This window comes from Bufo bufo, chromosome 8 (genome assembly GCF_905171765.1).
Source record: "Bufo bufo chromosome 8, aBufBuf1.1, whole genome shotgun sequence".
Taxonomy (NCBI): domain Eukaryota; kingdom Metazoa; phylum Chordata; class Amphibia; order Anura; family Bufonidae; genus Bufo; species Bufo bufo.
In genome coordinates, this window is record NC_053396.1 from 59,887,114 (window position 1) to 59,912,876 (window position 25,763).

General features: G+C 39.7%; 1 protein-coding gene across 2 annotated transcripts in view; it reads right to left on the bottom strand.

Annotated features, from left to right (window-relative positions):
- The window catches only part of LOC120977746, a 61,610-nt gene extending 37,437 nt beyond the window's left edge, over window positions 1-24,173 (bottom strand). The window contains exons 1-8 of one of the 2 annotated variants that reach the window (XM_040405834.1): window positions 24,085-24,173; window positions 23,911-24,004; window positions 19,588-19,787; window positions 12,345-13,781; window positions 10,251-10,343; window positions 8,950-9,054; window positions 8,728-8,837; window positions 6,437-6,631 (exon numbers count right to left, since the gene is read on the bottom strand). In XM_040405834.1, the coding sequence (XP_040261768.1) occupies window positions 6,437-6,631; window positions 8,728-8,837; window positions 8,950-9,054; window positions 10,251-10,343; window positions 12,345-13,781; window positions 19,588-19,735 (2,088 nt within the window). In that variant the 5' untranslated portion in view covers window positions 19,736-19,787; window positions 23,911-24,004; window positions 24,085-24,173. Of the gene's footprint in view, window positions 1-6,436; window positions 6,632-8,727; window positions 8,838-8,949; window positions 9,055-10,250; window positions 10,344-12,344; window positions 13,782-19,587; window positions 19,788-23,910; window positions 24,062-24,084 lie in introns of those variants that run through there. The other variant, XM_040405833.1, reaches the window with a different exon arrangement.
- Between the last annotated feature and the right edge of the window lie 1,590 nt (window positions 24,174-25,763).

The following is a 25,763-nucleotide window of genomic DNA, read 5'->3' on the forward strand; positions in this document are numbered from 1 at the left end:
GCAAGTGGAGTTATGCCAAAATATTCATATACAGTACGGGCAAGAGTCCTTCTTTACACCATACGCGTTTCAGAGTCTAAGGCTGACTCCTTCCTCAGTGGTTAACCCGCACTTTGCTTATGGGGCTTCTATATATACCATATCAGGGTATACATAAAAGATGGAGTGGATTAGAAGGATTTTCTGGAATTCCCACTTCTTATTTAGATATTCATAATCACACTCTAAATTTTTATCATTATATAAAGATTCCTGCTCTCTTGTATCACAAAAGATTTTGAAAAAATATATGACAGGTTGCGTTTTTATTGCGGTAACACTGCGTTTTTTCTTTCTCTTTTCGATTTAGGAAAAAGTTCAAGTTTGTCTAATTAGAAAATCACTCTTTATATATATCGCCATTTGTGAAGGCATATATATAAAAAAATATAAAATATAAAAATAGAGGATAAGAGATAGTGTGTATAAATAGAAGAAAAGAGAGAAAAGGAGACAGGAGGCCGCGCCTCGTGTGTGGCTGTATTATAGTCTTATTGCACTTTATACAAGAAGCGCTTACCATTTGTTGTTGTGTAGAGCCACAACAACTGTATGATGTTTATGCTGGTATTCTCCCGTCCAGTGTGCGGGGTCCTGTACTGCTGCCAAGGTTCCTTTTTCTCTGCCCCAGGTGTGGCAAGAGAGATAAGTATTGGAGATAAAAAGTAGTGATTTTTCTGAACCTTTTTTATCGGCGCTGAAAACAGGAGGCAAAGTTCTCGCGTAATATTGTAAAAAAGGAAGTGGATTTTTATTCTTTTGTCAACGTGTTTCAAGGGCGCACAGCCCTCTTCATCAGGACAATAAAAGTAAGTGTATAAATAGAAGGTATGGGACACAAAATATATAAGAATGTTTTAAAATACAAGGCTTTTATCAAGGTAGTGTATAGGAATAATATTCACAGTATACAGAGAGGCATAATTGTGTTTAGAAATGGGATATTGCGTTTGTTTTGCGGTATCGCAACCTATTTGTTAGGCAGTTCTGTCCTTTTTTTTTCATCTTTCTCTTTCTATTCTAATTTTCAAGTTTATCATTTATACAATATGTGATATATTTCATAAACTTGAAAATACATTATGTTTTTGTTGCGGTACCGCCGCATTTATCTTATACTTCTTTTTCTTTTTAGTTTAAAGGAGAAGAGATTCAAGTCATATCCCTCAGGAACTTGCTCCAGCACGCACATGGATCGCCACTCAATGTGTAGAGGCATACATACATACGAAACAGTGAGTATCTATGATAAAAATTTATATAAAAAAGTATATAAAAAAATACATATGTATAAAAATATAATAGACATAGAATACATCAGATATATTAATATATAAATATATAGGGCTTTTGGTATATGAAGATGATGCCAACAGTAAATGAATTGTTCCTCCTCCCAGAATGGCATTCTTGTATTTGGAGGTAGAATGTTGCGTTTCTATTGCAGTTCTGCATCATTTTTGTTAAACATCTTATTTTTATTTTATTTTCTCTTTGTGTTTTTTTTGTTTTAAGGTTTAAGACTCATGTTATGTGGATATTGATATCACCGTGTAGACATCTAGTGTATTCTAATAGACTTTAAATATTGGTATCTTCCTATTTGGGTCTATTTAAGGTGAATCAAATATTTGGATGGAAGAAAAGGGGGAAGAGGCCGCACGCCGAGGGAGGATCGGGGTGCTGGAAAACAGCCGGACACCAACCCTCCATCGGCCCGGACCCTCCACTCCATTCATAGGAAGCCAAACAGTTCGAATTCTGCATTTAGACCTCCTGGTATGAGTGTATTGAACTCAAATATATATTTTGATTCAATATGTGACATTTTTTTGATGTGGTCTCCTCCCCTCCAATCTCCGTTGACCCTTTCTATTGCCGCAAATGATAGGCCCTTTGGATCTTGGTTATGTACTATTTTAAAATATTTGGACAAGGAGTGTAATTCGTAACCATTTTTTATGTTATTAATATGTTCCGAGTCATATGTTCCAGTTCCAGTGTCCTTTTTGTCCTCCCTACATACTGTTTCTTTCAGGGAAAATCCCAAATAAAAAAAACAAATCAATCAATGAGGGGATGGCTGGATCTGAAGGAGTTTTATAGGTGCAACAAATGTTGCAATTGTAAGACAACCACTTTTCAAAAAAAGACGGAAGAAGTACAGACCACAACAAATACCTTTGTACACAAGATCAGAAAATTCCCTACTTGTAGCAGCACAATTGTAATATATATAGTACAATGTCCCTGCAAGAAAGTATGTAGGGAGGACAAAAAGGACACTGAAAAAACGTATATCGGAACATATTAATAACATAAAAAATTGTTACGAATTACACTCCTTGTCCAAACATTTTAAAATAGTACATAACCAAGATCCAAAGGGCCTATCATTTGCGGCAATAGAAAGGGTCAACGGAGATTGGAGGGGAGGAGACCACATCAAAAAAATGTCACGTATTGAATCAAAATATATATTTGAGTTCAATACACTCATACCAGGAGGTCTAAATGCAGAATTCAAACTGTTTGGCTTCCTATGAATGGGGTGGAGGCCCCAGGCCAATGGAAGGTCGGTGTCCGGCTGTTTTCCAGCACTCCGACCCTCCCTCGGCGTGCGGCCTCTTCCCCCTTTTCTTCCATCAAAATATTTGATTCACCTTAAATAGACCCAAATAGGAAGATACCAATATTTACAGTCTATTTGAATACACTAGATGTCTACACGGTGATATCAATATCCACACAACATGAGCCTTAAACCTTAAAACAAAAAAAAACACAAAGAGAAAATAAAATAAAAATAAGATGTTTAACAAAAATGATGCGGAACTGCAATAGAAACGCAACATTCTACCTCCAAATACAAGAATGCCATTCTGGGAGGAGGAACAATTCATTTACTGTTGGCATCATCTTCATATACCAAAAGCCCTATATATTTATATATTAATATATCTGATGTATTCTATGTCTATTATATTTTTATACATATGTATTTTTTTATATACTTTTTTATATAAATTTTTTATCATAGATACTCACTGTTTTGTATGTATGTATGCCTCTACACATTGAGTGGCGATCCATGTGCGTGCTGGAGCAAGTTCCTGAGGGATATGACTTGAATCTCTTCTCCTTTAAACTAAAAAGAAAAAGAAGTATAAGATAAATGCGGCGGTACCGCAACAAAAACATAATGTATTTTCAAGTTTATGAAATATATCACATATTGTATAAATGATAAACTTGAAAATTAGAATAGAAAGAGAAAGGAAAAAAAAAAGGACAGAACTGCCTAACAAATAGGTTGCAATACCGCAAAACAAACGCAATATCCCTATCACGACCGGCGTGCCGATCACATACGTGACGCAAAGGGAGGGAAAAGGGAAGGCCCTGTCTAAGGGAGAGGGAAAGGTGGTGACCCCTAACTCACCTTGAGGCTGGCACCTGACTGCCCTGATGTCCCTAGATGGGTTTCTCACCCGTATGCCGATCACGTGCCTAAACCCTGGCTTTTCCTAAGATGAGCCCTAAGTAGTGAATAGGGCGGTGGGGACACTAGTTCTCACCACTAATACTAAAGGAAAACACCAAGGAGAGGACAGACAATACAGACAAAACATATAATCCCAGGTGGGCGACAACAGCGGACAACAATAGCCCAACAGGGATCCGGAGGGTAGCGCTCTGGAACGACAACCAGGAATCACAGCTACACAGCTCCAGTGGGTCAGTATAGAAGTCCAGGCAGGAAGCTCTATATCTGGCAACCAGAGAAGTGGGAGGGAGAATATAAGGAGGTTGGGAGTGACGGACAAGAAACAGCTGAGGAGGAGAAGCTACGGATCCCTGAGTGAGACAGAAAGGATTGCAAGGCAAACACAGAAAGCTAACATTAAGAAACAGCGTGCTCTTTAGACATAGAGCGCGCAGCCACCCGCTGCGACTTCCTGACCCTGGGTATAACGGAGTCAGACGTGGCTCTTGACACCCTCGTGACTATCCCACTTCTAAACACAATTATGCCTCTCTGTATACTGTGAATATTAATCCTATTCACTACCTGGATAAAAGCCTTGTATTTTAAAACATTCTTATATATTTTGTGTCCCATACCTTCTATTTATACACACTATATCTTATCCTCTATTTTTATATTTTTTTACATATATGCCTTTACAAATAGCGATCCATATATATAAAGAGTGATTTTCTAATTAGACAAACCTGAACTTTTTCCTAAATCGAAAAGAGAAAGAAAAAACGCAGTGTTACAGCAATAAAAACGCAACCTGTCATTATATATTTTTTCAAAATCTTTTGTGATACAAGAGAGCAGGAATCTTTATATAAGGATAAAAATTTAGAGTGTGTTATGAATATCTAAATAGGAAGTGGGAATTCCAGAAAATCCTTCTAATCCATTCCATCTTTTATGTATACCCTGATATGGTATATATAGAAGCCCCATAAGCAAAGTGCGGGTTAACCACTGAGGAAGGAGTCAGCCTTAGACTCTGAAACGCGTATGGTGTAAAGAAGGACTCTTGCCCGTACTGTATATGAATATTTTGGCATAACTCCACTTGCCTTTTGGAAGCGCTTCCAACCACCATAAGAAAACCTGTCTGTGGATCGGCTAGCCTAAGATCGTGACTACATACGTGGGACGCTGAAAGACTGAAGTCTCATCCACACGCCAGCCGATCGTACAAGGGCAAACACAAGCAAGATAGCTGTGCAGACATAATAAAGGTAATGGCAGGTGGAGTTGATATCGGCGGCCACGTGGGATGCCACGGCTGACCTGACAACCTGCTGCCTGTGAATTGGATTTATTCATTGTATTTGAAACACCATAGTATCCAGCAGAATCGGGTATCTCTCTTTACTCGAAAGCCACAAGTACTTACATAATAAGCAGGAATGCCGCTGTATTGAAATATTGCAATAACATTATCCAGCAGAATTTTATCAATTACTGCCAACACATCGGGACATTGTGCAATATATTCACTGCTAAATCACTGCTAACTTATTCGGACACTGTGCAATATAAATGCTATCTATGATTATCAGGAATATTAACCAGCACAAGGAATAGAATTACTTCACGGAGGAAAGGAGAATATAAATCTATAAGAGAAGACACTGAACTATTTAGATCCCAACGATATATATCTCTACATTTTATATATTTTTAATTTTTATTTACTCTCTGATCTTCTATCAAGAATACAACAACTGATTCACCAGCACCAGGATAAATTTTTCTAATAGATTGGGCACCCACATACTTTCACTATTTTTATATATTTTTTATACTCAAAAACTTTTTCATTTTTTTTACTTTTTCACATTTGTATTTTTATTTTTACCAATTTGTGATATTCTCTTTATTGCACATGCACTTTCTGTGCACAATTATACTAATGCGATCAAGTCCACACCATTTTATGTTTTTTTTGGAAATTTCAATAAGCAATTGTATATGTCATCTGTACATTATACCATTCCCAAATACATTCTCTTTTAAAATACTTTATATTTTTTAACTAATAAATATTTTTTAACTAATAAATATTTCTGCACAAAACCAGATGAGGAGTCCTCGTCTATACATTATACTAAAAAACAAACAAACACTGTCTGGATAAATACCGACATGGATCTCGGACCAGTATTTCACGTTTTCACGTGAGATTTCAACACTACTCTCAGTATTGTTAGACACACATATTGGTATTCTCAGAAACCCAAAAAAATAAAAGCCCTTAAACTGTGTGTAGATGCCCTGACATTTTTTAAGACAGATGTAAAACACTACTCTCTGTATTGTAAGACACAAGCATATTGCTATCTTCCCCCCCCCCCCCAAATAAAAAAAAATTAACTGTATGTACTGTACTAAATGTATATACCCCTACACCTTTATTCACAGCCCAACACAGATTGATATTCTGCTCGCTCTGCAAGGGCTTTTTTACCTGCTGCAGCACTGCTTGGCTCATCCAAGTTTTCTATCAGCCAATCAGGGGAAGCCCTCCTCCCCCCATTTCCTTTGAGGATCAAGTGAGAATCCTTCTTTTTTCCTCCCTTGTGCTTTTTTTCTCACTGATATGTGCAATAAAATGGCGCTGCGTGCTGTTTTACTGGTTTCTTCCGAAACGAACCTGACAAGTTCCCTTGGTGAATTACATTTTAGGAAGTTCATAACAAACTAATTCTTTCATCTCTACTTGGGACCTGCGCCATTCACCATCAAAAGATCGTTAATTCTTATAGAAGCCTTAGAGCAGAGCTTCAAACCTGAACATGGTTGCTTAGGGGACAGAGTCTGAACTTACTTGATTTTTTTTGTAAAACTGTACGACTTGGTCGCTCTCACCTTTATAGTATAAATCCTCTTAATGGCATCTGGATGTTTGCATGAAGCAGCCAAAGCATAAACTGTATCTGTTGGGATGCCACATACACCTCCACTCTCCAATACCTTGGCTACAGTTCTCAGACCACTTGTGCGACGAGACTGAGGCAGGATGCATGAACTAGGAACTTCATCCACGTTTTTTGGTTCTTGTTTCTGTAGCAACATTAATTTACATGCCAGTGATTATTCTTATATTAATGTAACATCCTGTTTACTTTATATTGTTTCTATGAAGTACCTAGACCTTTTATGAGTATGCCTAAAATGCCTAGGAGTGAACACAGAGAAATTGTGACTTCTCTTTACTCCTCTTAGCATAACATGAGTTCAGAAAAGAGATGAGCTTGGATTAAACTGCTAAGCAAACATGCCTCAAATATCTTTTAGGGGAGATACCTACTCTCTTTAAAGGGGTTGTGCAAGTTATTTTTATTGTTGACCTATCCTTAGGATAGCTCATCAATGTCAGATCGGCGGGAGTCCGACACTCGGCACCCCCACCAATCAGCTGTTTGAAGAGAAGGACGCGCGCCATGCTAGCACTTTCCATCATTGTTTACCTGCTCGTACTCCCAACTGCAGCGGTGAGCAGACCAAGAAGCCATTCCATTCACTTTAATGGGACTGCTTCTTGTAATTACACCTGCTCACATCTGCTGTTGCAACGGCGAGCAGGTAAACAATGAATGGAAGGCTGCGCTGACACAGTGAGTGGTCTTCTCTTCAACCAGCTGATTGGCAAGGGTGTCAGACCCCTGGCGATCTGATTTTAATGAGCTATCCTGAGGATAGGTCATCAATAAAAATAACTTGGACAACCCCTTTAAGGAGACCAGCTACGTATGGCAACTTATATGGGGTCATTTATCAAACTGGTGCTGTCAAAAATGAAAGGTGGAATCTGATTGGTTGCTATGGGCAACTAAGCCAGTTCTACTTTACACCAGGCTGATAAATGACCCCAATAGTGACAATGCTCCATAGGAAAAATAATATGCAATGCGGTATCTCCCAGAGAAAGAGAACTGTCTCACTAATGCAGCTTATTAAAAGTGGCTCCTTATGAATCATTATTTGACTTTTTTTTTAACAAGCCTTGGAACATGATGAAGGAAAATAACCAAACCATGAATGTGAAAAAGAGCATTTCACATTCTATTATTCATTTCCAGGGAAGACTAGAGGCCCCTTTACACCACCCAATGTTCGGGTAGATTATTGCTAATAAGCATTTGTACAAACACATTTTAGCAATAACCTGCCGATGTAAAAGTGCTGCCGATTATCTGATGAACAAGCAAAACCAAAACGTTCATTATTGGGTAATAGCAGCATTGGTGCAGGCACCTAAATTACTGTTTGTGGGCAGCAGATTATGGGGTCTAATCAGCACTCTGCTGCTGGCAAACAATGATTTTGTATGGGGATGAGTGATGGCATTAGTGTTTGCTCCTCCCCATACTCTGGAAGAGATTACTGCATGTAAATGACAAGCAGTCAATTGTTCAGAAGAAATGCTTCCTTCCCGACAATTGTCTGTTCTATTGAGCACTCTAAAGGGCCCTGACTTATCAAGACCCACTTCAGTGCTGGTCCTGATAGTGCCTGTGTTGCAGAAGGAAGCATTTCATTTATAACAAGTTGCAGGCCTCATCATGAATTACATGCCTCCCCTGGCAGTCCATGCGTCAGAATGGTGTCAGAATGTGTCTGCTGTAGATTTCATTCATTATTTAAGCTAGTTTCTGGCATAAATAATGATGATTGTCCCCACCCACATTCCATCCACACCATGCCCTGTTTGATAAACCTGGCAAGGGCAGCGTAAAATGCCAGTTGCAATAAAAAAACATCATAATAACTAGTCGATAAAAACTAACAAAACCTGGGTTTTGCGTGTTTAACCAGAAACAGGTGTAGGGGGATTCATTTATTTTCACCTAAGTATTCATGAACAAGGGTCACCCACTTCATATGACTGGACTGAGAGGGACGGTGTTGTATAGCTGACCTTCAGTGAGTTACGTCCCTTCCCAGGTCTTTTCTCATAGTCATGACTGCAATTGTCTTCCCCTGGTTACTACCTAAAGAAGTGTCTTCCCAGATCCTTGATTGGTTTTGCCTGGTCATGACCCAGAACAATATGGTAAATGAGCTGCTAGTTACACACTGACATGCTCATTGCATCTGCACATTTTGGATAATTATTCACTAGAACTTGAGCTAACTTTGGCTAATGTTTACTGTACCTTGAACATTGCAGGGCCCAGTGGGATCAGTTCTTTGTTGAACAAGCAGTTTATCATAGAAGCCAAAAAGCCATAGAGGCAAATGATGCTAAAGATGGATAGCACGGTTACTAGAGGAGAGGGAATTAGACAGGAAAGGAAGTTAGCTATGTTGTAATGTATATTGGCATGTTTATTATGTACAGTATGTTGTACTTACAGTAGATTTCATATAACACTTACTTTCAAACTGCAGAGGGAGCCTTTCCAGTGTGAAGAGAAGGAAGCTGACAATCACCACCTCCATCGCAACAGTGACAAGGAGAAGAACAGCATTACAATGAGTAGCTGAAAAAGGAGCAACAGTTTATTGTCTTAGAAAATAGGATTAATAGAAGGCTGTGGAGTAAAATCTATAGAATTATTGTCCAATGGTCACCAAGTAGGGATGAGCAAATCAATTTGTACAATCCTATTTGTTCATCAAATAGAGTTCTTCAGTTGTGAGAAGCTGTTAAACTGCTAAAAAGATAGCCCTGCCGCATGATTGACAGGGCCGGACATCTGGCAATTTTGCATCTGCACTGCTGCTCCGAGTTACTGATTCAGGGACTGTCATCAATAGTGATCATTGGAGGTCTGACACCTGACAACCCTACTGATCAGCTGTTTTGGGCGGCCGCCAGCACAGCAAACTATACTGTGGATGGAAGGTTCCATCCACTGTGTAGTGTCCAGAGGCAGGGTACTGAAGCTCAGCCACCATTCACTTGAACTGCAGCATTTCAGCATGGCCACTACACAGTGGACAGAGCTTGAGCTTTCAACTCTGTCCATTGTATGGTTTTCAGCACTGGTGGCTTTTATTACAATCAACACAAAGCTAGTTGTTTTTAGTCATGATTTAAAACAAATGATCCAATAGATCCTAAACAAACACTATAATTCTTGAACTGTTTTTATTTATTTTTTCAACATCGCTTTGACCCTAGTTTTATGTATATCTGAACTGCCAAGCATTCCTGTTAAGATGCAAATGTTGTACTTGACTATTCTTTTTCTGCTAATCTCTAAACATGTCCTGGGCAGTCGGGTTTATCTCTGAATGGACGTTTTAGGACGTCCATTCAAAGACAGCAGCTGCACGCTAATCAGTGACAGCAGGGCACCCTAGAGAGAAGGCAGGGACCATAAAGTAGACATATGGTGAATGTTAATTAATACTTATTTTATGAGGTATCACTATCTGTCTTAAAAGCAGAGAGATTCAAATTTAGAAAATTGAGAATTTTTAAAAATTTTCAGTAACTTTTGGACTTCTTTATAAATAAAGGTAAAATATATTTATTCAAATTTACCAGTAACATGATGTACAATCTGTCACAAGAAAACAGTCTCAGAATTGCCAGGATAAGTAAAAGTATTCCAAAGTTATTACCACATAAAGTGACATATATCAGATTTGCAAAATTAGGCCTGGTCAGGAAAGGGGGCAAATGGCCTGGTCTGGAAGTTGTTAAGTAATAACTAGTAATTATACTTACCAAAAGCTATCAGAAATAGGTTGATTACCATAAAAGCAATTGCACCAGCTGTGAATCCTCCATCATTATTTGCAGGGATTCCTAGTAAAGAACCTGAGAAGAAATACCAATTACTAGATTTACAGATCTCTGAAGAACACAGTTGTTTATTAGATCTTGCAAAGTTGTTTCTTTACATATTATTATTATTATGCTCACTTGTATAATGCAGTCATATTCCACAGTGCTTTACAGACATTACCATCAAGCTGTCCCTAATAGGGCTCACAATCTAAGATCCCTATCAGTATGTCTTCGGAATGTGGGAGGAAACCCACAGAAACACGGGGAGAACATACAAACTCCATGCAGATGTTGTCCTTGGTCGGATTCAAACCCAGAACCCTAGCGCTGCAAGGCAACAGTGCTAACAAAAAAATGTGTAAATACAAACATTTTTATATTGTAAAATGATAAGACTAAGAAGTAGGAAGCACATTTTTATGAAACTTTCCCCAAAATACACGTCCCCATTATGTCTACTAATAGAGATGAGCAAAGTTTTTAAAAAATTGTTTCGGCTGCTTCACCGAATTTCAATTATGAAATTCGATTTGTTATGAATTACTTCATAATCAATTGCAATCCGTTGCATGTAGCGGGGTGATAGTTCCTACTTCATCATTTAACCCCTCAGATGCCACGTTCAATGCTGATCATGGCATCTGAGAGTCACATTCAGCCTATCAGGGGGTTAATCAGGGGTTAAAACAAAAATAAAATACACTCACCTCATTATTTTGATCACAGAGCTCTTGATTGAAGTAAATGCGTAAACTGTGCCACACGTTGACATGATGACATCACCATGTCATCACGCTGGGTGGGCACGGTGATGACATCATACGTCAGCGCATCAGAATTGGCATGTTTTCTTCAATTAAGATGGACGCAATGGCCTCTTTGCAATCAAATTGATGACGTAAGTATGTTTTTTTTTTAGGGGTGGGATTCGTGGACTCGAATCCCGACATAATTTACAAATATTGAATCCGACGAATCCCGCCGCAATGTCACATACCCGCAACATGTCCCCGCGCCTCCCGAGACACCTGCTATTTCCCCAGTGGCGTCTCCAAGGGGGGGCCATGGCCCCCCTACATCACGCTGTGCCCCCCATGTGCCCCCCCAACTGAAATGTGCCCCCATTAATTTTGACCGCTCATAGGAGTGTACATTTCTTCTAAATTGTAATCGGTATCCTTTGACCTGGTCCTGCAGTAACTTTAACTTTAAATCAGAGCTCACTCGGTAACAACTAACAGGCAGTGCCTGTAGGCTGTAGCCTGGCCCTGTTACCAAAGCTAGCTGAGGAGTGGTGTAAGGTACTAGTAGAGATGAGCGGCCGCTTATTTAAAGTTAAAGTTACTGCAGGATATGGATTACAGTTTAGAAATGTGACTGTCAAATGTACACTCCTGTGAGCGGCGGGGAGGGGGATCTGTGGATGACACTGTTATGGGGTGGGATCTGTGGATGACACTGTTATAAGGAGGGGGATTTGTGGATGACACTGTTATGGTGGGGGGGATATGTGGATGACACTGTCATGAAGTGGATCTGTGGATGACACATATAGCATAAGATGCTATATACGGTATTTGTCATCCACAGATCCCCCCCATAGCAGTGCCATCCACAGATCCCCCTCCATAACAGTCTCATCCACAGATCCCCCCCATAAGTGTCATCCACAGATCCCCCTCCATAACAGTATCATCCACAGATCCCCATAATTCTTATGTGCAGGATTCGTAGGATTTGAGATTTGAAAGATTCAATATATTCGAGAACCTTTTCGGATTCGGATTCTAAAAAAATTGGATTCGTCCCACCTCTAGTTTTTTTTACCACCTTTTAAGGAAAAATTCATTTGTTACCACAAAGTGCCTGGAAATTCAACTTCACGGTATATATAATTTTTCCAGACATTTGGATCAAATTCCACTTTGTTAACTTTGATTCACTCAACACTATCTATTGACAATAAAAGCAATTTCTATAATCAGATTAAGGTTATGTATATTAAGTATTATATGCATCAAAATACTGTACCTGCAAAACGTAGCCACACCCAGGTAGCCCAGACAGCAGAGAAGCAAAATGGTAGAAGGGAGACAAATCTTCGTCCTGTTTGAACATGAATTCTGCAGACATATAGCTGCATAATAGTACCAGGTATAAGCACCCAAGGAATGGATAAATGGCCCTGGATGGTATTGTCTAGTGAGCCCTGAATGGCAGCAAGGGCTGCCAGTCCATTACAAATATAAAATAGAGGGTCTGAAGGACGAGAACTGAGATTTTCCTTGATGTCCAATTCTTCTTCTTGCCTCTTAAGGTATTTTCTACCCAACATAAGGACATTTTGAAACTTGTCCTTGGATATTATTGTGTTCCCAACAGGTATTAATACTTTCTCTGCAATGGAGTTAACAAGACTGGCAAATGTACTATAAAGAGAAATTGCAGTAAATATGCTGCAAGTCACTCCAAAAAATATGTATCCAGCTGTGCTTGGGATCTGCTGGATTGTAGATACAGTCATGACAGCAAATGCTGTATTATGTATTAATTCTAGTAAGTCATTATTAGTTGACAAAAAGCAAAACAGGCATGAAACAGTCACAAAGAACCAGTCGCCAACCATCAACTCTCTGCTCTTCGTAATATTCTCAGATGTGAGAACTACTGAAATTGTAAACTCTTCCCAGGACTTAACCAACCAAAAAGTCCCATGGAAAGCAAATTTAGTAGCATGGTAAACATCATCTCGTAAATAACTGTAATAACTGGAACATATTTGGGAAAGTACATTGATGCTGACCCAGATACAACCTACATAGAAGTTTTTAATATATCCAAAGCAGTAGAAAGCCATGATAAATGGTGAGATGGTGTCACACAGGTATCCTAGCGCCATGGGCTCAGCATATTTGGTATTTTTCTTCTTTTCTTCTCCAGCAGTTTTAGAAGAGTTACGATTGGCAGAACCAAGAAGTAGAACATTGAAAAGAGAATTTCCAAATCCTGGAAGTACATATCTCTGAGTGATGCCTTTCAGAAGCAAGGCTCCTGCTCCATAAAGTCCACACAACACTATTATCAACTCCAAAACTCCAGATACTACAAGGGCCCAGTGACCAAATAGCCCTATTGCTTCAAATATTAATGTTAGGGTTAAAGCGCCAAACACAAAAGGCATGATATAGTTGACTGTCGCTGAGCAGAATGACAGGATGAATGCAATTAAAATATAGGCTACGAGTCCCGCCACTGCACCTTCATTGACTGGAATCTGAGTGAGATTATCTACAGATGAACTGTTTTGGAGATTTAATTCTGAGCCAACAATGATTCTTGTGGCACCATAGCTGCTCCACAAGGCAGAGAAAGCAAGGAAAGCAGTTCCACTGAGATGATCATACTTTCGAAAAGACAAGAATCCAGCAATAACTTGACTTAAGCCTCCAATCAGAATCAGGTGAACACCTGCAAGATGTAAATAAGAAAAATTACATTTGTGGTAAACCCTTAAGCTTCTGTACATTGATCACTATATGTACAGGGTGGGCCATTTATATGGATACACCTTAATAAAATGGGAATGGTTGGTGATATTAACTTCCTGTTTGTGGCGCATTATTATATGTGAGGGGGGAAACTTTTCAAGATGGGTGGTGACCATGGCGGCCATTTTGAAGTTGGAAGAGGGTCATGTGACACATCAAACTTATTGGGAATTTCACAAGAAAAACAACGGTGTGCTTGGTTTTAACGTAACTTTATTCTTTCATGAGTTATTTACAAGTTTCTGACCACTTATAAAATGTGTTCAATGTGCTGCCCATTGTGTTGGATTGTCAATGAAATACTAGCACAGGCTTCCAGTATCCGTAGTTTCAGGTGCTGCACATCTCGTATCTTCACAGCATAGACGATTGCCTTCAGATGATACGAGATGTGCAGCACCTGAAACTATGGATACTGGAAGCCTGTGCTAGCATTTCTCCTGCAGTGTTGCTATCAGTGTGTGAAGAGTGGTAGAAGAGGGTTGCATTGACAATCCAACACAATGGGCAGCACATTGAACACATTTTGTAAGTGGTCAGAAACTTGTAAATAACTCATGAAAGAATAAAGTTACGTTAAAACCAAGCACAACATTGTTTTTCTTGTGAAATTCCCAATAAGTTTGATGTGTCAAATGACCCTATTCCTATTGAAAAAACAAAAGTTGGATTCAAAATGGCCAACTTCAAAATGGCCATGCTGCTGTTTCCAAAACTCCAATAGCAGTGAATGGGAGCTATGCAAACAACATAGCACAGCAAGCTATGTTGTTTCCATATGTCCAGAGGACAACAGTGCAGCTGGTTGTGCTTTGCTGTTTGCATAGCTCTGATTCAGTGCTATGGAAGTTACGGAAACAGTTGAGCTCCAGCAATTCGGATGTTTCTGTAAACCCAGTTCAGCCCTGGTCGATGCTCTGCTGTAGATACTCCCAAGAATTATTAGTATACTATGACATGATGAAGATTTGATACAGAAAAATCACAGCACACTCCTTATAGGTGCTAATGTGAGGATAGCTTTATTGTAAGGTTCCCTCGATTTTCTCCTTCTTCTTTTTCTTTTCCTTTGGTTATCTCACCTTCTCTCTCATCTTTTCACACACCCTTTTTTCTCTCCAGTTTAATATTTCTTCCAGTGTCTCCCTTCTGTCTGATATCACTAAACCCCAATTTTCCTTATAGATGAAGGTCTGCCTACTTGTATAAATCAGATTCTGTAGCCTCCTACTCTAGAATAGACCAAACATGTCTCCCCTGAATCTTATTGCACCTCACACTAAAATAAGTGGCTCCTTATACTATTTGATTTACAAGTTGTTTTTCTTATTGTAATTTGTATGCTACAGACAACTACTTTCTAGAAAAAAAAGCCAACAATGAGTCAACATTTGGAAATTATAACAGAGAGGATGGCATCGGTAACTGTAGCATCTATACCTTTAAGCATGCAAACTTTAAAAATTTTGTATAGTGGTAATTTAAGCATTATTTTCTAGTTCTCAACAAAGAAAATAATGAATACAGTGTATGTGTATATATATATATATATATATATATATATATATACAGTTGCAAGAAAAAGTATGTGAACCCTTTGGAATGATATGACAAATTGGTAATAAAATGTGATCTGATCTTAATCTAAGTCACAACAATAGACAATCACAGTCTGCTTAAACTCATAACACACAAAGAATTAAATGCTACCATGTTTTTATTGAACTCACCATGTAAAAATTCACAGTGCAGGTGGAAAAAGTATGTGAACCCTTGGATTTAATAACTGGTTGAACCTCCTTTGGCAGCAATAACTTCAACCAAACATTTCCTGTAGTTGCAGATCAGACGTGCACAACGGTCAGGAGTAATTCTTGACCATTCCTCTTTACAGAACTGTTTCAGTTCAGCAATATTCTTGGGATGTCTGGTGTGAATCGCTTTCTTGAGGTCATGCCACAGCATCTCAATTGGGTTCAGGTCAGAACTCTGACTGGGCCACTCCAGAAGGCATATTTTCTTCTGTTTAAGCCATTCTGTTGTTGATTTACTTCTATGCTTTGGGTCGTTGTCCTGTTGCAACACCCATCTTCTGTTGAGCTTCAGCTGGTGGACAGATGGCCTTAAGTTCTCCTGCAAAATGTCTTGATAAACTTGGGAATTCATTTTTCCTTCGATGATAGCAATCCATCCAGGCCCTGACGCAGCAAAGCAGCCCCAAACCATGATGCCCCCACCACCATACTTCACAGTTGGGATAAGGTTTTGATGTTGGTGTGCTGTGCCTCTTTTTCTCCACACATAGTGTTGTGTGTTTCTTCCAAACAACTCAACTTTGGTTTCATCTGTCCACAGAATATTTTGCCAGTACTACAGTGGAACATCCAGGTGCTCGTGTGCAAACTGTAAACGTGCAGCAATGTTTTCTTTGGACAGCAGTGGCTTCCTCTGTGGTATCCTCCAATGAAATCCATTTTTGTTTAGTGTTTTACGTATCGTAGATTCGCTAACAGGGATGTTAGCATATGCCAGAGACTTCTGTAAGTCTTTAGCTGACACTCTAGGATTCTTCTTCACCTCATTGAGCAGTCTGTGCTGTGGTCTTGCAGTTATCTTTACAGGACGGCCACTCCTAGGGAGAGTAGCAGCAGTGCTGAACTTTCTCCATTTATAGACAATTTGTCTTACCGTGGACTGATGAACAGCAAGGCTTTTGGAGATACTTTTATAACCCTTTCCAGCTTTATGCAGGTCAACAATTCTTAATCGTAGGTCTTCTGAGAGCTCTTTTGTGTGAGGCATCATTCACATCAGACAATACTTCTTGTGAAAAGCAAACCCAGATCTGGTATGTGTTTTTATAGGGCAGGGCAGCTGTAACCAACACCTCCAATCTCATCTCATGGATTTGACTCCAGTTGGCTGACACCTCACTCCAATTAGCTCTTGGAGATGTCATTAGTCTAGGGGTTCACATACTTTATCCACCTGCACTGTGAATCTTTAGATGGTGTGTTCAATAAAAACATGGTAACATTTAATTCTTTGTGTGTTATTAGTTTAAGCAGACTGTGATTGTCTATTGTTGTGACTTAGCTAAAGATCAGATTTTATGACCAATTTGTGCAGAAATCCATATCATTCTAAAGGGTTCACATACTTTTTCTTGCAACTGTATATACACTGCTCAAAAAAATAAAGGGAACACTTAAACAACACAATGTAACCCCAAGTCAATCACACTTCTGTGTAATCAAACTGTCCACTTAGGAAGCAACACTGAGTGACAATCAATTTCACATGCTGTTGTGCAAATGGGATAGACAACAGGTGGAAATTATAGGCAATTAGCAAGACACCCCCAATAAAGGAGTGGTTCTGCAGGTGGTGACCACAAACCACTTCTCAGTTCCTATGCTTCCTGGCTGATGTTTTGGTCACTTTTGAATGAGACGGACTCTACAACCAACACAAGTGGCTCAGGTAGTGCAGCTTATCCAGGATGGCACATCAATGCGAGCTGTGGCAAGAAGGTTTGCTGTGTCAGTCAGCGTAGTGTCCAGAGCATGGAGGCACTACCAGGAGACAGGCCAGTACATCAGGAGACATGAAGGAGGCCGTAGGAGGACAACAGCCCAGCAGCAGGACCGCTACCTCCGCCTTTGTGCAAGGAGGAACAGGAGGAGCACTGCCAGAGCCCTGCAAAATGACCTCCAGCAGGCCACAAATGTGCATGTGTCTGCTCAAACGGTCAGAAACAGACTCCATGAGGGTGATATGAGGGCCCGACGTCCACAGGTGGGGGTTGTGCTTACAGCCCAACACCGTGCAGGACGTTTGCCAGAGAACACCAAGATTGGCAAATTCGCCACTGGCGCCCTGTGCTCTTCACAGATGAAAGCAGGTTCACACTGAGCACATGTGACAGACGTGACAGAGTCTGGAGACGCCGTGGAGAACGTTCTGCTGCCTGCAACATCCTCCAGCATGACCGGTTTGGCATTGGGTCAGTAATGGTGTGGGGTGGCATTTCTTTGGAGGGCCGCACAGCCCTCCATGTGCTCGCCAGAGGTAGCCTGACTGCCATTAGGTTACCAAGATGAGATCCTCAGACCCCTTGTGAGACCATATGCTGGTGCGGTTGGCCCTGGGTTCCTCCTAATGCAAGACAATGCTAGACCTCATGTGGCTGGAGTGTGTCAGCAGTTCCTGCAAAACGAAGGCATTGATGCTATGGACTGGCCCGCCCGTTCCCCAGACCTGAATCCAATTGAGCACATCTGGGACATCATGTCTCGCTCTATCCACCAACGTCACGTTGCACCACATACTGTCCAGGAGTTGGCAGATGCTTTAGTCCAGGTCTGGGAGGAGATCCCTCAGGAGACCGTCCGCCACCTCATCAGGAGCATGCACAGGCGTTGTAGGGAGGTCATACAGGCACGTGGAGGCCACACACACTACTGAGCCTCATTTTGACTTGTTTTAAGGACATTACATCAAAGTTGGATCAGCCTGTAGTGTGTTTTTCCACTTTAATTTTGAGTGTGACTCCAAATCCAGACCTCCATGGGTTGAAAAATTTGATTTCCATTTTTTTTTATTTTTGTGTGATTTTGTTGTCGGCACATTCAACTATGTAAAGAACAAAGTATTTCAGAAGAATATTTAATTATTTCAGATCTAGAATGTGTTATTTTTGTGTTCCCTTTATTTTTTTGAGCAGTGTATATATATTTATATATATATATATATATATATATATATATATATATATACATACATACACACATATTCTGACAAAACATAATGCAATGTGTTGTAGGAATTGTATATCACTTTCTGTGTGTGAATGTAATAATGATATATAAAAGTGATTACAGTATTAGAGTGAAAGGATATGTTTATTGAGAAAAACTGTACAATTGAAAGCAAATGTTAGTACTATGTTGACCTGTCTCTAGTCTGAATACAAGATGAGATAAGGTCACCCACCTTATCTGACTTTTATGACAGAAAAAGCACACATTCTTTATAAATATGGTGCCCACACAAATAGCATAAATACATTGATAAATGTCCTACATCCCTTCCATTACAAAGCTGGCTGCCTGCAGCCACCACTTGGGTTTGCATAGAAATGTATGCAGTTACAATTGACTGAATTAGAAGCTGCAATAATCTGTTTGTCCTGAGCTACCACTAGCAGCATCACACTGAAGTCCCTGGGGCCCACCAGAGGAATTGATTCGGAGGGCCCACCCTCTATGGATATAGGACATTAAGGACCCTGTTTTACTAGTGGTCCAATATTGTCAGAGTTTTAGCCCACCAGAGTATCCTCAGGTACTCTGGTGGGCCAGCACAACCCTGGCACTAGTGGTGGCTGTAAGAAAATGCATTGTTTTCACCTTAGGAAGTGAAAAGGGAGTTGGGAGCTGGCCCCCCTCTCCTTGGGCCCTGTAGAAGTCACATGGTCTTCATCCATTGAAGGTATTCCATTGTATACCATTGTAGTTAAGCCCGGAATAGGGCTGTCAGGCAGAAATAGAATAGGGTATAGAACAGTTATGAGCATTTAAACACCTTTTTAACCCAAGATTGCCATATACTGTATACTACAAATCCTTGCCTTTAGTTCACAGTCTGGGGAAAGTACAGGTATTCTTTAAGTTAGTAACATAAACAGAGAGTGGTACAGTATGTATGCAGAGTGAAATTCTTACCTGCAAGAATGTTTTCCACTCCTCCAGCACTAATAGAGGTGTTAAACAGGGAGAAATTTTGCATACATACAAGAAATGCACTGACAGCATTCGCAAGGAGTCCCAGCACGGCCGGCTCACTGTAGAAAACTGCAGGAAACTCCTCCATGACAGTGTTCTTTATTCTTCCAGTAACAGTACAAATATTTCAATGGAGAATCCTAAAGAAAACGAGACATTTATTATTCCTTAAATCACTGTCGTCATCTGGTATACTTTATATTCACAAGTCAACATTATTTTAGAATTGAGTAACTTAAAAGGGGTTATCAATGTAAAAGAAAGCTTAATTACTGTATTGTAAAAACATCTATACTTCTCTAATATACATTGCGTTTTATAGTTGCATAGGGTTAGAGAATTAAAAATAATCTATACCTGTTAAGATTGTTTACTTGCACACATCAGTTTTTCCTGAGGAAGGCAAAAATAACTAGATACACACCAATTGGCCTACAGTGCACAAATAATCTTGACCCCCTACTGGCTACATTTAATACCAGTAATTGTATTTCTGTAGGGAAATTGTAGGCAATTACTGTTCCTAAATGGGAATACTCGGGCACTATTCTATTTGTTCTTGCTTAATCAAGTCGGTTTTAATTTAGTTGCATTTAATAAAATCAACACCTATAGAGAACTATACAACAGCCTATAATAAAAGGTAATTCCACTGTGAAGAAGCCCCAGAGAAACATATGATGGTGCAGTTCTTTGGTCTGTATGGATACTATATTACCTTATCATAGATGGATTTCTATCATTCTTAAAGGGGTATTCTGGAGAAAGCTATCCCCTATCCATAGGGGTTAACAGATCAGTGGGGGTTCTACCGCTGGGACCCCTACCAATCAAGAGGACAGGGTCCCCATACCGCGCAGAGCCCCCTGAAATGGATGGAGCTGCTGGTTTGAAAAGCGCAACACACCACTGCCTAATTTGCTTCTATAGGAGCACTGGAGATAGCCGAGTGCTGTAGGATCCCCACTGATTTGATAGTTAATCCCTTTCCTGGGGAAATGTTATGTATCTATATAAAATGTTTGTGGCCTTATGCATTATATGGGAATATTTCTATATGTTTTGGAGAAGATTCGTATTAATCTCTATGATATATTTATGAATGATAAGAGATCCATTTTGTGATTACATTGCTTGTACATTGCAGCTTTTTTAATTATGTATTTTTATGATGTATTTTGTGAAGAAAAATGAATTATTTTTATTATGGTCTGGTGTATTAGGTTCTTTATCTTCAGTTGTTGAGTTCTGTATACTGTGATACACCATTTATTAATTTAGGTCCAGGTTTTGTATGTTGGTGGTTTTATTTAATATGCTGCGCATCATTTACTGGTGTCTTTTGCACTAAAAGATTGCACTAGATACTTTTCAACACATTTTTTTTTAAAGTTCACAGTCAATAACCATACCCATTTTTTTAAGATTTACACGTCACAGTGTCAAATATGGCACAAACATCTGTGCTGCAAAAAATTACAAGCAAAAATAGGTGTCAAAAGAACTACATTCAAAGCTAAAAACACTTGTGAGCAATGCAATGTAGCTCCCTTGTTGGGACTACTAAATGGTTACAAAAAGTAAAAAAGAAAATTTAAAAAAAAGGAAAAATTACCTTATTCCATTGAAAAAATGCTTTTCAATGGGCAAAAATAAAATCTCCTCAACAAACCATACAGTTGCAAGAAAAAGTATGTGAACCCTTTGGAATGATATGGATTTCTGCACAAATTGGTCATAAAATGTGATCTGATCTTCATCTAAGTCACAACAATAGACAATCACAGTCTGCTTAAACTAATAACACACAAAGAATTAAATGTTACCATGTTTTTATTGAACACACCATGTAAACATTCACAGTGCAGGTGGAAAAAGTATGTGAACCCCTAGACTAATGACATCTCCAAGAGCTAATTGGAGTGAGGTGTCAGCCAACTGGAGTCCAATCAATGAGATGAGATTGGAGGTGTTGGTTACAGCTGCCCTGCCCTATAAAAAATACACACCAGTTCTGGGTTTGCTTTTCACAAGAAGCATTGCCTGATGTGAATGATGCCTCGCACAAAAGGGCTCTCAGAAGACCTACGATTAAGAATTGTTGACTTGCATAAAGCTGGAAGGGGTTATAAAAGTATCTCCAAAAGCCTTGCTGTTCATGAGTCCATGGTAAGACAAATTGTCTATAAATGGAGAAAGTTCAACACTGCTGCTAATCTCCCTAGGAGTAGCCGTCCTGTAAAGATGACTGCAAGAGCACAGCTCAGACTGCTCAATGAGGCGAAAAGAATCCTAGAGTGTCAGCTAAAGACTTACAAAAGTCTCTGGCATATGCTAACATCCCTGTTAGCAAATCTACGATATGTAAAACACTAAACAAGAATGGATTTCATTGGAGGATACCACAGAGGAAGCCACTGCTGTCCAAAAAAACATTGCTGCACGTTTACAGTTTGCAGAAAAGCACCTGGATGTTCCACAGCAGTACTGGCAAAATATTCTGTGGACAGATGAAACCAAATTTGAGTTGTTTGGAAGAAACACATAACACTATGTGTGGAGAAAAAGAGGCACAGCACACCAACATCAAAACCTCATCCCAACTGTGAAATATGGTGGTGGGGGCATCATGGTTTGGGGCTGCTTTGCTGCATCAGGGCCTGGACGGATTGCTATCATTGAAGGAAAAATGAATTCCCAAGTTTATCAAGACATTTTGCAGGAGAACTTAAGGCCATCTGTCCACCAGCTGAAGCTCAACAGAAGATGGGTGTTGCAACAGGACAATGACCCAAAGCATAGAAGTAAATCAACAACAGAATGGCTTAAACAGAAGAAAATACGCCTTCTGGAGTGGCCCAGTCAGAGTCCTGACCTCAACCCGATTGAGATGCTGTGGCATGACCTCAAGAAAGCGATTCACACCAGACATCCCAAGAATATTGCTGAACTGAAACAGTTCTGTAAAGAGGAATGGTCAAGAATTACTCCTGACCGTTGTGCACGTCTGATCTGCAACTACAGGAAATGTTTGGTTGAAGTTATTGCTGCCAAAGGAGGTTTACCAGTTATTAAATCCAAGGGTTCTCATACTTTTTCCACCTGCACTGTGAATGTTTACATGGTGTGTTCAATAAAAACATTTAGTTTAAGCAGACTGTGATTGTCTATTGTTGTGACTTAGATTAAGATCAGATCACATTTTATGACAAATTTGTGCAGAAATCCATATCATTCAAAAGGGTTCACATACTTTTTCTTGCAACTGTATTTGGTATCATCGCATTGTAACGACCCGCACTACAAAATTATCATGTAATTTATTCCTTACTGTGAACCACGTAAAAAAAAAAAGCCAGAACTGCTGCTTTTTACTTATTCGTCACCAAATTTGAACTGTACTGAAATGGTACTAACAAAGAGAATAGTTATTATGTAATTTATGCCAAAAAATAAATGCAACAACATTTACTGTATAACGTAAAAAAAACTCAGTGGCAGTATTACTGTTTTTCCCCTTGCATTCCAAAAAGTTAATAAAGGTTTATCAATAAGTTATTTATACCGCACTATGGCACTATTTAAAACTATAACCATAGATGGAAAAATAAAAAAGTTATAACTCTTGTAAGGCAACAATGAAAAAAAATAAGAAAATCACTTGGTTATTAAGGCCATAAACAGACTGGACTAAGAGGTTAAAGGGGTTATCCAACGTCTCCAACAGCCCCCCTATGTGCCCCTCACAGATAGGGACGAGCCTCCCTAGCATCACCCGCGATACTAGGTAAGCTCGTCCCCGTCCCTGCCTGCCATTGGCTGCTCCCCCCCCGACACTGAATGTTTTCATCCGTGTACAGGGAGAAGCAGCAGCGGCGGTGCGGGATCCAGGAGTGATGCAGGGAGTGGGGTAAGTATATTACCTGCGAGGGGCCCAGCACATGGGGGAGAAGGGGGGCTGTTGGAGACGTTGGATAACCCCTTTAAATATCCCACCATAAGAAAATCATTGTTAGTCATATACATCTACTAAGAATAATTTTCTAGTCTAGCCTTCCTGGTCATGCCATACATTTTAGAGTTATTTTTTAAGATAAGATATCAGTCACATGGTTACATGATTCAATGCTTTTGCTGGTTATGCTGGTAGATACAACAATCTCACATTTCATAGGCTTGCTGTTCTGTTTTCACAGGGTGTCAGGTAGTAGAGACAGAAACATTTTAAGCAATTGCATAAGGTAAGAGAAGCCTGAGACTTACCTGTCAGGCAGCAGCTTCCTGTGACCTGCCACCACATCCAAAGCTTGCTATGTGACTTTGCCTCTGAGTGACAAGTTTTTATACCGCCTATTACCTGTAAGGGTGGAGAGCTTTCTTCATAAGTCTTTAGAATTTCCAAAGTCAACTTTGTTTCCTTTTGCACAGTATTGTTACCTTGAAATTTCGCAATTGAAGAACTTCCTCATTCCTTGTTTCTATGATAATCTCCGACATTAACCATTATCACAGGGGGCCAGTTCAGTGATACAAGACATTAAAAGCTGTAAAACTATTTTTATCACTCATTACCTCATTTCACTGTGTCTGAACACACCCAAAAAGAACTACAACCCTAAAATACATAGAAAACTGTCATCAGTATGGTGTAATGCTATAGCACAGTTACATTTGGCGATCACACGTTTTTCATCCACCTCATACAATTTTACTGGACCTGCTAATGTAAAGTCAGTATGAGGGAAAGGCTCATGCACATGACCATGGTTTTTGCTCACATCTGATCCCCATTTTTTGCCCGTCCGATACAGACCCATTCACTTCAATGGGACCCCAAAAGAGGAGGACAGCACACTGTGTGCGGCCGTCATCCGTCTGTCCATTCCACAGCACCCACAAAAAAAAATGTTATTTTTCATTACCATATGCTGACCCCTTAAAGGGAGTCTTTCACCTAATCTGAGCGTTTTAGACCGCTCAGATCAGGTTATAGACTCTTTGACCCTCATTACAATGTTACCTTTGTTTTATATGTCCCTCATCCAGATATTGAAAAAAATACTTTTTTTACGTATGCAAATGAGCTTCTGAAGGTGCCCAGAGGCGGCGTTACGGGGCGAAGTGCCCAGAAAAACACACCTCTTTCAGCCCTCTGGCCCGCCCTTCTGTCCTATTATTACCTCCTTCTCTGCCTCCAGCCGGTGGATGTCACGAGCGGCAAGAGAAGAAGTCAGACTGGGAACTGGCCCGCACCTGCGCACTGCACTGTCCATTATGGGCAGAGGAACAGCTTTTCAAATTGCGCATGAGCCGGTCAGCTGTCTTTAGTTTTATATATATATATATATATATATATATATATATATATATTTATTTATTTTTTACATTTTTTTTTTGATGATTACCATAGGTGACTGTAGCATGCAATAATTAGATTGTAACATGTATTCTGTAATGGATGTCTATCCATTACAGAATACAGGGTTCAGTATATTCCAAAGCAGTGCTGTCACCTGCCTTGTAGAGGCTCAGGCCTGTTACTACTACAGAATGCCTTCCCCAATCTTAGCCAGGGAAAGGTATCCCGGACGGGGAAGCACGTGGCTTCCAGATTAAGCTCACTCAGATGCTGTGGTCATATTTGACAACATTATCTGAGGGGTTAAATGTCTGTGATCAGCATTATCACAAATTTCAGACAGTAGCCTCGTATCTCTGCTGTTTAAACCAGAGGAAATCCAACAGTTATGGAACCTGCTGTTTGCCATCTTTAAAGACCGGACTTCCACCGTACATGTACAGCGATGTCCCAGAAAAAAATGTCATTAATTCAAGACCACTGTACATATGATAAAGCATTTGAAGAGGGTCTGACCCCTATCCTGACATATCTGTCTTAGTGAGTATTGGCATTCCCATATAATAAGAGTTCTGGAGCATATTTTTATATACAGGTAACTCAATGTTGTGCCAATCCTTTATTATTCCTGCTAGAAGTTTTTTGAATGAATTTACAGCAGTCTGGGCAGCAGCTACTGTAAGTATGGAAGGGAGTGGGGAGTGGTGGCTGCAGCAATGATGATGGTTGGAGTGCTCAGAGTGGCTCTGCTGCTCCC